This window comes from Micrasema longulum, unplaced genomic scaffold (genome assembly GCF_059751315.1).
Source record: "Micrasema longulum isolate JH-2025_06_02 unplaced genomic scaffold, ASM5975131v1 h1tg000613l, whole genome shotgun sequence".
Lineage (NCBI taxonomy): Eukaryota > Metazoa > Arthropoda > Insecta > Trichoptera > Brachycentridae > Micrasema > Micrasema longulum.
Window position 1 is genome coordinate 220,475 of NW_028277809.1, and position 14,304 is coordinate 234,778.

General features: G+C 32.9%; 1 protein-coding gene across 1 annotated transcript in view; it reads left to right on the forward strand.

The window, feature by feature from the left end:
• LOC148280129 (fat-like cadherin-related tumor suppressor homolog) overlaps positions 1 to 14,304 on the forward strand; it is a 64,465-nt gene that overhangs the window by 35,655 nt on the left and 14,506 nt on the right. Inside the window, exons 8-27 of the mRNA XM_088228880.1 lie at positions 300 to 439; positions 764 to 999; positions 1,376 to 1,620; positions 1,836 to 2,022; positions 2,106 to 2,334; positions 2,419 to 2,736; positions 2,821 to 3,775; positions 3,866 to 4,090; positions 4,785 to 4,808; positions 6,637 to 6,873; positions 6,975 to 7,172; positions 7,484 to 7,678; positions 8,017 to 8,222; positions 8,348 to 8,656; positions 8,737 to 8,881; positions 9,873 to 10,034; positions 10,149 to 10,466; positions 10,736 to 11,038; positions 11,133 to 11,369; positions 11,460 to 14,254. Coding sequence (XP_088085006.1) covers positions 300 to 439; positions 764 to 999; positions 1,376 to 1,620; positions 1,836 to 2,022; positions 2,106 to 2,334; positions 2,419 to 2,736; positions 2,821 to 3,775; positions 3,866 to 4,090; positions 4,785 to 4,808; positions 6,637 to 6,873; positions 6,975 to 7,172; positions 7,484 to 7,678; positions 8,017 to 8,222; positions 8,348 to 8,656; positions 8,737 to 8,881; positions 9,873 to 10,034; positions 10,149 to 10,466; positions 10,736 to 11,038; positions 11,133 to 11,369; positions 11,460 to 14,254 — 7,664 coding nt within the window. The remainder of the gene's footprint in view (positions 1 to 299; positions 440 to 763; positions 1,000 to 1,375; positions 1,621 to 1,835; positions 2,023 to 2,105; positions 2,335 to 2,418; positions 2,737 to 2,820; positions 3,776 to 3,865; positions 4,091 to 4,784; positions 4,809 to 6,636; positions 6,874 to 6,974; positions 7,173 to 7,483; positions 7,679 to 8,016; positions 8,223 to 8,347; positions 8,657 to 8,736; positions 8,882 to 9,872; positions 10,035 to 10,148; positions 10,467 to 10,735; positions 11,039 to 11,132; positions 11,370 to 11,459; positions 14,255 to 14,304) is intronic.

The window sequence follows — 14,304 nt, forward strand, 5'->3', positions numbered from 1 at the left end:
TTTTGTTTTGTTTTTTGCTGTGCATTGTGAATAGGTAGGCTTAGTGTCTTGGACCAGTCAAAGAAAAGTAAAAAAAAAAAAAAACTAACAATATATAATGTATAAAAAATTATTCTGAAATAAAAAATAAATGAGTCCAGGAAGGAGTTGTAAGGATAATATTTTGGTTGGTAGTTGCATAGAAAGATAATGTTTTTTTAAGATGTCTCTTTAAAGAAATTTTATATTGTCCTTATGTAAAATGTTGCATTGATTTTTACAAAATAAATATTTTAAAATAATAATTTTGTTTATTCCAGATGGTGATGAACGAAACGACTTCTTTATTGGAAGGGAAAATGGAAACATCTTGTTGGCTAAAAAACTTATGTGGGAAACTCAGAGTAATTACACTCTTAACATCAGTGTTACTGATGGAGTTCATAAAGCTTACACTCAAGTAAGTTGCTTTATAACTGAAATTAAATCATCTATTAAACGGACATGGCAAATTAATATTTCTATGAAAATCTATTTACATTCAATTTATATAAAAGTTTATATTTCAATTTTCTTAGTGTGATTTTCTAGAGGTAAAAAAATATTCTTTTTCTGAATTCCTTTAATGAAACATTGCCAATTTAACAAATAGAGATCAATAATAATTGTATTTGCCTGCGTATGAAATTTCATGCATTCAAATCAATATATACGCGTTGAATATTATTAGATGTTTTTATTTTCTTGTTTCCAAGTTAAGGGATAACTTTATATTTTCTCGCAGCTCAACATCATTGTAATAAACGATGTCAATGATCAAGGACCTATCTTCAGCCAGGATCTTTATACGGTCAATGTATCCGAGAGCTTCTCGGGAGGAGACCCCATTTTGAAACTTCAAGCAACAGGAAGAGACCATCTTTTGTATAGTCTGCTTAATGGAAGAAATACCATATCATCAAAAATATTCAGAGTTGATTCATTGACTGGCGATTTAACAGTAAAAGAACCACTTGACAGGTATGTATAATAATCAATTTAAAAAATCGAATTAAAAAACAAAAAAATAATTTTAAGAGTTTTGTAATTCTATATTATATGAGAAAAACCGCGGCATGTAAATATTTTTTTTTTTTTTAAATATCACTTTTATTCTTATAGTAAAAATGATTTAATTGACAAATATGTTGGTATTTAAAAATGTTGACCATATCTTTATTTTTACTAAACAATGATGATCATTAAATTTTTTATAAAACAGTGACTTTTGCTGTCCAAACTGCTTTAAATATTGCATTCTGTTCATTCAATCCACATGCTTTGCCAGTATATGTGATGTGATAGTGCTGTACATTTTAGCATAATATAATTTCAAATAACATTTTTATGTTTTTAGGGAAGTATTGGAAGAACATTTGTTAACTGTCATGGTCCGCGATCAGGCATTAATATCTAAACGCAGTTATGCACGAGTGTTAATACACGTTATTGATCACAATGATCATCCACCGGAGTTCAGTGATAAGATTGTTCAAGGAAAGGTGTATGAAACTTCACCAATCGGTACTTCTGTTGTCAGAGTTTTAGCTAGTGACAAGGATAAAGGAGAAAATGCTTTAATTTCGTACTCCATCACAAATGGTACCTTTTTTTCTAAATTCAGATGTTTTTCAATAAACTGTATTATTATTATGTATTTACAAATTAAGGACCAGCAAGTTTAAGTTAAAAATAACTTATTTTATACTGTCTCTATCCTAAATAATACATGTGTACATCTTTGTATTAATTTATCATGCAGTACCGAGATACACCAGTCGTTACTTTTTGTTGTACCAATGAATATATTTTTTTAGGAAATATAGGCAATATGTTTACTATTGATCCAGAGATGGGAGATATTTCTGTATTAAGAGAACTAGATTTAGATAGTGCTTCAGAATACATGCTTCAAGTAAAAGCTACGAACCCGGGTCCTCACCCCTCGTCAACGTCAATCCCTGTTCACATTATGGTCACCATGGCCGATAATGCAAGTCCAAGGTATTTTTCCTTTACCTTTATTAAAAAATATAATATTTATCCATGTACCTGCACAGTACCTAATGTTTTGTGTCTCGTTTCAGATTCCTGAGCAATGAACTCGTTGCTGAAATTTATGAAAATGAACCGCCGGGAACTTATGTCGAACACTTAGATGCTCGTAGTACATCTTCACTATTGTTTGAAATTACCGAGGGCGACGATCTCAATATGTTTGAAATCAACCCATCTACGGGAGTGTTGACTACTAAGTATCCTTTAGACTACGAAAAAACTAACTTATACAACTTGACTGTCTCTGCTACAAATATGGTAATTTATCAAAACAATGTAGTGAATATTAAGTTTCTGCACCTGTTAAATAAATTAAGCAATGCATTTTTAATCTTTTTCTAGGCCTCTGCGAGCACTCATTGTTCAGTTGTCGTTCACGTACTGGATAAAAATGATAATGCTCCAAGATTCCTGTCAAAATATTTTTATGGAAGTTTATCAGAGTCAGCACCTGTTTTCTCCCTTGTTCTCTCTAATAACAGTGCACCTCTTGTGATATTGACGGAAGATTTAGATTCTGAAACAAATGCCTTAAGAAGTTATGAGATCGTGGAGCCTCTAGCTCGTGAATATTTTACGGTCGACTCTACTACGGGAGCTATAAAAATAATCAATGAATTGGACCACGAAACCGTTCCGTTTTTCACCTTTCATGTTATGGTAAATAAATTATAGTATTTTTATTAGGACGGCTTATAATTAACCGATTAGTGATTCTAAAATGACTATGTTTTTTATTTTCAGGTTTCTGATATGGGTAAACCCAGGTTGTCCTCGGAAACAACAGCTGAAGTTCAGATCAATGTGCTAGATGTCAATGATTGTCCTCCTAAATTTGATGAAAGTGAATATAATGTCACTCTTTTACTACCGACATATAAAAATGTTGCTATAGTAACGGTACACGCTACAGATCGGGATTCAATTGAAAATGACACTCTTAAATATGATATCCTTGATGGAGATAATGCTAACATATTTTCTATCAGCACCATCAAAGGAGTGGTCACAATACTTTATCCAGATAAACTGAAGCATTTCCATAGACTTAGAGTAAGGGTTACGGATGGAAAATTTACAAGTACTGCTCAAGTTAATATAAGGGTAGAAAAGTCAGAGAGTTCTGGTCTAATATTCCAAAAGTCGCACTATGAAGGAAGTGTAATGGAAAATTCTACTAAGGTTGTCACTGTTGCAGTTGTGAATGTTCTTGGGAATACACTTAATGAACATGTTGAATTTAGAATTCTTAATCCAACAGATTTGTTTGAAATGGGACTCACATCCGGTGCAATACAAACCACAGGAGTGAAATTTGACAGAGAAGAAAAAGATATGTATTTATTGATAGTGGAAGCAAAAAGTTCCTCAATAACATATGACCGAGAGAGAGAAAGTCCACGTGTTGCCCACGTCGTTGTCAATGTAACTATTTTAGACATAAATGATTACTGTCCAATGTTTGTCAATCTTCCTTATTATGCCATAGTGTCAGTAGACGATATTAAAGGACAAGTAATTACTAAAGTTCACGCCATAGACATGGACAGTATGGAAAATGGTGATGTTCGATATGAAATGAAAAAAGGCCATGGAGAACTTTTCAAAGTTTGTCGCAAAACTGGAGAAATCTCCTTGAAACAAAACTTAGAAGGACATAATAAAGAATATCAACTTGTGATCGGAGCTTATGACGGAGGTAACATTTTTTAATTAATCACTTCTTATTACAGTTGTTATTGTATAATGCATATTTTTTATGGTACCATGTGTTTTTTTTATATTTTAGGTACAACTCCATGCTACAGTGAAGCTATTGTTAATGTAAAGGTTGTTGATAGATCAATGCCAGTTTTTGATAAGCAGTTCTATTCTATGAGTGTTCCTGAAAATGTGGAATTACAAAGTCCTTTAGGTGTCCCATTACAAGCATCATCTCCCCTAGCTCGGAAGCTCATTTACACTATAGTTGATGGAAATGACCTGGAAGAGTTTGCTTTGGATTTCAACACTGGTATTGAATTGTTTTACTTTTTTTTTATTAATTATTTTTTTAGTAGATTTTAATAATCTTCTCGATGTTGTATTTTTTTAAAAACTTCAATGCTAGTAGTTTGTTCACACCGTCAAGCTATCAGTTGCTTGCGCTATTTGATTATATGTATAATTATTACATTTTCAGACCTTTTGGCAAAGTTTGATCACAGTAGGTATTTGAATAACATAAATAACCAATTGGCTATTGTTTTTATGGATGAATTGACACTTTTCTTTCAACTTAACCAAAGAGATGCAGGTTATATTGGGTACTCAATTCCAAAAATTGATTATTAAAACATGGATCAAATTTCGATTAATTCCTGGTGTGGTTTGGGATTTCTCAATATAGGCTGTGGTTTTCTTGTCTAATATAATTATTTATCTTTGTTGAAGCTCGTTTAACAAGGATCATTCATGTTTGGTGTAGTAAGAGTAACTTTATTTTAACTGCATGAATGTGCTGTCGCTTTTGGATTTACTTTTAGTCCTTTCTTTGTCACCTTTATTGTTACCAACAGTTAGTACTAAATTATAATACGTATAGCAGGAAATCCAAGGGCGGGAGCAATGCACTATTTTGGTGGTTCGCGTAAATTACATACAATGTTTTCTAAATGAGACAGACAAAGATTGGATTAAATATGTGTTTTATCTCCCTCTGTCCACAGCGCCAGACAGTTTCAATGGTCCCTGTGAGTATTCAATGTTGTCTGAGTATTAATGTTCATCTTTGTGTGAATTTCTCCATCCATCTCATTGTTTGTGCTGTCATTATTCACAGATTTTCCTTTCCAACGCAATGTATGTATTTCCTGCTTTCCATGTATCCACTTAATAAAATGGCTTAATTCTGCACCTTTCTTCGTAAACTTCAACAGTTTATGCGACCATCTTTTATAGGAATTTGAGTACGATGTTATAAAATAAATTAATCCTCAACATTTATTATTTATTAATATCCCAACAGCCTGTAAATAAAATGACCCACTTTTATTTCATCCAGGAGAATGTACAGTAGTCTACTCTATTCATAGTTTATGATTTAAATTGATACAAAACTTCATTATTATACCTAAGTTTTAGTCAAAGTTTTTAATTTGAATTTTACTAACCCCCCTCAAAAGAAATAAAAACAACCTCACATAATGTAAATTGTGTTAATATTTTTTGGATCTGAAACTTGGCAGATCAGTCTCCACCATTTATTGAGTTCTTTTTCTTCTTATACATATTCATTTGCTTTTCATTCTAAACAAATCTCTGTCTAACCTTCACTAGTATCCATAATCAAACTAACATGTACAAAATAATACTGCGGGAGTTATGAAACTGAACAAAACCATTTTCAAATGTACAACCTCATGAAGGAATGTTGTGTACGGTAAGGGAAAATACATTATTATTATTTGCCTTTTTGCATTGTATGTATGTGCTTTAGTTATGCTGCATGATTTAGTAGAAATTTTAACTGACATTAAAAACTTAAATGAGCTAAATAATTACTTAAAACTAATGGATGGGAGTGTTTATAATTAAAATAAAACAACATTTTCTTACAATCCTTTTTTTTTTTTAATTACGTTTTATTTTAATCAATTGACATGAATTGAATCAATGATTAAAAATGCAAATTGTAAATGTTTGTATTTTTTTTTAGGTGGTCAAAAATGAGATAGTTATGTAATGTAATAATTACATTGTATATTCTTATATGCTATTTGGCGGAAAATATATTCAAACATTTTTTGTAAAAACAGAAAAAATATATATGTTTTATAAAGTAACTCATTCATTATTCACTTTCCGCACCTTATGGTGCATAGGGTACTGCATTGGTACACCAATCGCAGCGTATCTTGATCATTTTTGTTACATGAAGTTAAGTTGATCAGTCTTACGCTTCATGTACCAGTCCAGGGACTATGAAATATTCTAGTGTGAAAACACCCTTTTTAATAAATATTTCATATCAACCATGTCGGGAATCAAACCTGAGACCTCTTGAATGGTAGGCAAACGCGCTGACCATTACATTACAAGGTCGACTATAAAGTAAGAAAAAATGTTTAAAAAAATCCAAAATTTTACTAAACACACGTAAACAAAAAACTTTTAAACTCTTTCTTCTAAAATGGTCAAATTTGAGTTACACAGTGATGGATTACCGTCGACGATGTGTACATATTTTTTGATTTAAAAATACTATATTATTCAATCAGGTTTTTGGGTAATAAATAAATGTGTAAAAGACATATATAAATATCTTTTAATTTATTTGATTGATTTATAAGTTTTCCCGCAAATATATTTGTTTTTGGATCCTGTGTATGTTACAAAAACTAACTTTAAAATATTTATTTATTCATGTTGTGCTTTAAATATCTACCGAACTTGTAAAATATTGATGTAAAGTTCATTTTGTGATATCTTTACTCTACTAAATCGTCAAAGTATATAATAGAATCAATCACATGCTTTTATCTGTAAATTTTGCTTTACGCTTGGAGTTTAAATGAACAGGCATGCTGTTTGCGGCTGAAGAATTGGATTTTGAACAGCAGCGAACACATCAACTCAAGGTTCGAGCTACAGACAGTGTGACGGGCGTCTATGCAGAAGTAGCAGTCTCCATAGTGGTGGAAGATATCAACGACTGTCCTCCCGAGTTCTCCCAAGATAGTTATCATGTCAATATATCAGAAGCAGCACCATTCGGAACACTTGTAATGAAATTGGATGCTCATGACAATGACACAGGTAATTCAATCGAAAGAAATCAAAACGCATCGTTTTTTAAAAGTCTAATTTAATTTTTATCTTTGAACTTTTTTTATTTTTTGACTTAAAATTATTTCCAGGAATCAATCAGGAGATATTGTATTCAATTTCACAAATCCACAGCAATGCCAGTTTATATTTTCACGTGGAATCAGATGGCAGTGTATATTTAAAACAGTCTTTGGATAGAGAAGCCTTGAGTTCACACCACTTTACTGTTGTAGCTACTGATAAAGGTGTTCCACCACTATCAAGTACAGCACACATCTGGGTAACGGGTATGTAGTTCAATTTCTATAAAGATGAGCATGTATCGAAACCTAATTAATTTGCTAAATTGACAAACTAAATTTCCAACTAATATTCTACTGAATTGTTACATACACAATTTTGGTTAATTTCAAATGTCAAAATTTAAAATGATGTTACGAGTTTAAATTCTTAAATCTCTTTTCCCTTCAATTTGATTTGAGCAATTTGCTTTACAATTATATTATTCCCGTGAAGTTTTTGTCTTTCAAAATGTATATTTTTTAGTAAATACAAACACATGTCATTTTTATTTTGATAAAGTATTTATTGTTTGCAGTTTTGGATATGAACGATAACCCTCCACGCGTGGAGCAACCTGTATTCAGTTGCGTAATATCAGAACACGCAACCCGGGGACAGTTTGTTACAAGAGTGGCCGCAAGTGACCCTGACCCTATAGATCTTGGTCGGCTCTCATACTCCATTGTTGGTGGAAACAACCAACAGTCTTTCTCCATAAATTCCACCAATGGTTTGTACAATAAAATACATGTTCTATTTTGAAAATTCAATTAATTATGTTCTTTACTACATCTAACCAAAATTATAATATTATTACTCAATCCCTAGGGCAAGAATTTATTTGATAGCTTTAATATTACCACCTCCACATTATCACTTGTTGGTTAGATGTTTCAGATAACAAGTATGTGTGGCATTATTACCCAATATTGAATCACATTTAAAACTTTTAAAAGTGGTTTATTTTCTAATTATACATGTTTTGTATAATCTACGAAATTTAAAGTTTGAAAAATATGTTATGTTGCAGGTTTATACACATATTTATAAATGTTTACATTATTATAGGTATCATCTCTCTTCTTAACATCCAGAAATTTGGAACATCACCAATGACTGTTTTGAATGTGTCTGTATCGGATGGTGTATATACAACTTTCAGTCGCGTGAAAGTGTCGTTGAGTCCTGCAAACAGACATGCACCTAAATTTACAGATGTTATTAAAGACATATCGGTGTTGGAAAATCAACCCCCTGGACTTCATATTACAGTGGTAAAATTTTACTTAATCTTGCTATTGTAGATTTGCATAATATTGAACAGCAAAACAATTAGATACCTAATTTAATAAAATTCCACTAAAAAAATTATACTAAAAAAATTTTTTTTTTCATTAAGGTTAAAGCAATTGATGTAGACCTCGGTGAGTTTGGACAAGTGACTTATTCAATCCCTTCCACTCAGCTAAAAAACACCTTTGCCATCAACAGCCAGACTGGGGAGTTGACTACTCTTGTAAAACTAGACAGAGAGGCTGTGCGAGAGTATGAGATTCCTATAATGGCATCTGACGCAGGAGGACGTCCGGCATTTACAACAATTAGAGTGAAAGTGGTTGATGAGAATGATAATGCTCCAATATTCCTCTTGAAAGAATACAAAACCGCTATTCACTCTAACTTCAGTGTATCTATGTCATTTTTAAAGGTTTGTACTGGTTTTTGTAGGTTTTTTTATATTCATGAAACCTTTATTGTTTTTCTTTTAAAACATTTTTTTAATTCTAGATAAAAGCTGTTGATCCAGATGATGGTTTAAATAGCAAGATTCAGTATTCAATATATGAAACGAAGAAAATGGGAGTCAGTGAAATATTTGGCATTAATATGAACACAGGTTCACTAACATTAGTAAGAGAAGCCGAATCCCTTGGTAATATTTTTAAAAAATTGATTACTATTTCAGTTACTATTTTATTTATTTATTTGTTCTTTTACAATTAATGTATTACTTTTTGTACCTGGGGTATCTCGTGCCGAGGGAGACATTTTATATAATTTTAAAACATACCTTTATTGGCATAATTAAATCACAATCTCAAATATGTACATATAAAACATAAATCTCACAAATAAAAACATATTTATACCTATTTGGCCTAATCCACTCATCAATCCGCGCGCGTCCCACCTCCATTATCTATTTCTTAAAAGCAATTTTATAGTGATGGTATTTACTTTATTTTTATGGACAATGGAAGTAGGTTGTACACTTTAATGGAAAAGTAGACCAATCCTCTTTGACCGAAAGTTGTGTGTATTTTCAATTGCTTTTGTAGTATCAGGGTGGAATGTCTAGTAACTCTAGTAATTGTGTTTGGTGTCATGGGAGGTATTGAATAATTTTTGTATGCATACACAAGTGAAACTTTTGCATAAATTTGTTTTATAGTCATAATATTAAGTTTTTCGTACATGTCGAGGGTGCTCGTTCTGATAGGGACTTTCAGGATAATTTTCACTAAAGCTTTTTGTACAATGATTAGTTGTCTGGCGGCCTCCGTGGTGTAGCGGTGAAGACACTTGACTGACACACAGAAAGTTATGGGTTCGATTCCCGGTTAGAACACTAAAATTAAAATGTGATTTTTCTCAAGCCTGGGTCTTCTGTGATGTTATTCACCACTGTAATTGGGCCTCCTGGCCTGTTGTGGTGCAAAAAAAAAAGTAAAAAAAAAAAAAAAGGTTAATGTGTCATTTGCACATCCCCATCCAATTATACCATATTCCAAAACTGATTGACATACTGCATATATTTAGAAGTTTTTTTAAGCTGAGTATATTTCGTATTGTTTTAGTTTATTCTAAATACATTCGATTTGATTATTCTATATCAAATTATTTATATATACTTGGATTTTCAGATTCGCAAGTTTTCCAATTTTGGGTGAGAGCGACAGATTTTGGCAAGCCAGCTCTTCATTCAGATGTTCCAGTGGAAGTTTATATCATGTCTCCAGAAGATCATGCTCCTATTTTTGAAAGAAATGTAGAGAAATTCTTTTATCCTGAAAATTCTCCCCCAGGTAAAATATTCAAAGATGCATGTGCATTTGTAATTATTTATTTCTGTGAAATAGTAATGAAATCTTGTTTTTAATAATATACCTACATAATAAAAAAAACCTGTTTTGTTTCAGGAACTGTGATTACTCGACTCAAAATGGTTTCTGAAGTAGCTGCAACATTCCGTATTCTACCTGGACTGTTTGACAATTCTCTTTTCCAAATCGATTCTCAAGGACAACTTGTTATCTCTGGGAATTTGGACCGAGAAACAAAAGACTCTCACTTAATAGGGATTATTGCGGAAACTCAAAGTAGTCCGCCACTTTCTGCACTCGCAGAAGTGACACTTAATGTTTTGGATGAAAATGATAATGCTCCTATTTTCCATTCGTCCCCATATGTTCTGACACTAGCGGAGAACGTCGAACAAGGAACGTCTATTATGAAAGGTAGAATTTGTCCGGTTACAAAAGCATAAAATATTCAAGCATTTTTTTCCTTGATCCTGTGAATTCCTGTTGGTAAACGATCATAAGAAAAAAAAATTTTTTCTTTTAATGAATAAATACTGTTTGAAATTTAAAAATATAAAAAAACTTTGTGCTTGTCAGTTTTGTATTTTAACAAAAATATTTCATTACATTTATAGGTTGTATTCTAAATTATGTTGAAATGTACTTTGTTGTTAGCTTTATTTATACCAAATTTTTATTTTTAGTTACTGCTCAAGACAGAGATTCTGGTTCTAATGGAGAAGTTCGATATGCTTTTGGATCGGACATGGAAGAGATGGGAAATGTGTTTGCTATAGATCCATTTACTGGATGGATAACAACTCTAGTGGAATTAGACAGGGAAACATATCCAGATTACAAATTTCAAGTTCTAGCTATGGACAATGCCCACCGTAAACATATTACCAATACTACAGTAATCGTTCGACTTAAGGACTATAATGACTGTCCACCCGTCTTTACCAAGTCTCACTATGAAGCATCTGTAAATGAGGATGCTTTACCAGGTAACATGCAAGAATATATTATTTCTCAATTTTTTATTTTCAATAAATTATTTATTCAATCATATTAACTTAAGCATATATTTTTTCTTAACAGGAACAGTTGTTCTGCAACTAGAAATAACTGATGAAGATGCAGAAGTCACACCCGTGGAATATTATATAATTTCCGGAGATCCACTTTGCCAATTCCAGATTAGATCTACCGGAGAAGTTTATATTGCAAAGCAATTGGACCGTGAATCCATTTCTAAATACGAATTAGAAGTTATTACTACCGATGGAAGGCATTCTGCTACTGCAAAACTATCTATTGAAATATTAGATGCAAATGGTAATGTTTTGTTTCACTCAGAGCCTCCATAATAATAAGTGCTTAAGGTTATTTTATAATATATATGTTTTTTTTGTTGTTTATATCTAGATAATCCACCTTACTGCTTGCGTCACCGTTACCACAAAACTATATCTGAAGGTGTACCTATAGGAACTTATGTTCTCACTGTACAAGCTAGTGATGCTGATCAAGAACAAAATGCTAAGCTACGGTATTTTATCTCTGGGGAAAATGCCGAACATTTCATTGTAGACAAACAGTCAGGAGATATCAAAACAGCGGTCGCTCTGGATAGAGAGGAATATTGGAAATATCAATTGATGGCGCACGTGCAAGATAAAGAAAAACCACTTTGGGAATGTTCATCTGAAATTGAAATGTTAATATCTGATGTTAATGATAATGCCCCACAGTTTTCGATGGGTCAATATAGTGTGACTCTACCCGAAGACGTTTTAGTTGGAACTCTCGTCACTAAAGTACACGCATCTGATCAAGATTTAGGAATAAACCGTAAAGTTAGATATTCTCTCATAGATAACTTAAATGGGCAATTTTTGATAACTGCTGATAGTGGAATAGTTACTATTTCAACTCCATTAGATCGAGAAACAGAAAGTTCATATAGCCTAGAAGTACGCGCCACAGATTTGGGTGCTCCATCCCGCTGGAGCCAAGCTACTATCCATATCACTGTTTCTGACATCAATGATAATCCACCAGAATTTGCCACAAAATACTATTACGCTGTTGTTCCAGAAATAGATTCTGTTGGTACAGAGGTTGTAAGAGTGTTGGCAACTTCAAAGGATATCGGAATAAATGCTGAAATTTCGTATTCTATTGTGGGTGGAAATGAACACAAAAAGTTTTATATTGATTCTAAGAGCGGTGTCATTTCAATAGCTGAACCGCTAGACTACGAGAGAGCAAAGGAATATTTCCTTACTGTTCAAGCAATCGATGGAGGCGTACCTCCGCTGAATAATCTATGTACTGTGAATATTTCAGTAACAGACAGTAATGACAATGCTCCTATATTTTCACAAACCTCTTATAACGCTCGTATAAGAGAGGATGCAGAAGTATTTGATAAGATTCTGCAAGTCCGAGCTAATGACACCGATAGTGGATTAAATGGTCGTGTATCATATTCTATAGAACGAGGGGATCGTAATAATCAATTCTCGATTGATTCTGACACTGGTTATATTTCCGTTGCATTGCAACTTGATAGAGAATCTCAGTCGAGCTATGTTTTAGAAGTACACGCTAAAGACAATGGAATTCCTGTAATGTCAAGCTTTGTAATGGTGAATATTGAAATATCTGATGCAAATGACAACCCACCACTGTTTGCTCAGTCTAACTACTCCGCTGTGGTACAAGAGGATAAAAACTTAGGTCATGTGATCTTAAAATTTATTGTGAGTGATGCAGATACATATCCTAATGCCGCTCCCTATACGTTTGACTTTATTTCTGGAAACGAAGCTGCCGCATTTAGACTAGAACAAGATGGTTTCTTAAGAACAGCCACCAAATACCATCATAAAATCAAAGATCATTACATCCTACAAGTTCGTGTATTTGATAATGGAACCCCTCCTCTGTTCTCCGATGCCTGGGTAGTAATCAAAATTATAGAGGAATCTCAATATCCTCCGACAATCACTCCTTTAGATATTAATATAAACTCATATATGGATGAATATACTGGAGGTGAAATCGGTAAAGTTTTCGCCAGAGATCAAGATCCATATGACACTCTCACATTCTCACTTTCTCCTACAAGCGGAGTACCATATCCGACTCCTGACTTATTTCAAATCAAGGAAACTGATGGTACTCTCATTGCACTACCACAACTTGATATTGGAGATTATAGAATAAATGTTACTGTAAGCGATGGGAAATTTTCTTCATCTACTATTGTAAAAGTGAATGTTGAGCTAATATCCGAGGAAATGTTGAAGAACTCGGTTGTAATTAGATTTAGAGAAATCTCTCCGTTAAATTTTGTTCTGAGCCACAGAAAAGATTTTATTAAATCCGTACGCAATGCACTAAATTGTCGTTTGAAGGATATACTAATTGTAAGTGTTCAACCATCATTGGATGAAATAAATTTAATTAATCACAAGGATAAAAGAGCTGTTTCCTTTGGAAATAATGTTACTCTAGGAGAATATGGAATAAAACACCAAGTTATTGCGCACGATTTGGATGTACTATTTGCTGTTAAAAAGCTTACTCCACAAAATACTCCAGCTTATTATACATCTGATGCAATTCGTAAAGCGCTTCACTCAAACATTCCCGAATTGGAAGCATCAACAAAACTAGCCGTGGAAAAGATTGTCCGTATAAAGTGTAGCTCCCACTATTGTGCGTATGGTGATTGTCAAGATCGAATAATTCTCGATATTCATAAAGTTACTGCCATTGCTTCAGATGTTATAAGCTTAGTTTCCCCATATCATCAGCATAAACTAGAGTGTAAATGTCAAGATGGATACGGTGGAGACAGGTGCGAAAATGTGGTCAATGAGTGCGCGCGTAAACCTTGTCTCGATCATAAGAAATGTGTTCCTGACCAATCGTCGCAAGGCTATAGTTGTCAGTGTAATGATGGTCAAGGAGAAGGAAAGTGCGACACTGACTCCCCATCAGCTAAATGTTACGGAGAAAACTGCTTCCGTCCAACAAATCCTGTATATTTTGAAGGCAAAAGCTATGTTCAATACAAAGTCAGTAAAGAAGATGTTAATGGAAAGAGACTACTGGAAGATCAGCTAACACTTTCCATGCGATTAAGAACTGTTAATCCATCTGGGAATCTTATGTATGCTGCGGGAAAAATAGATTATAATATACTAGAGGTAAATTACCATGTTGCAGTACATTTATGATCCATGATACATTCATTTAC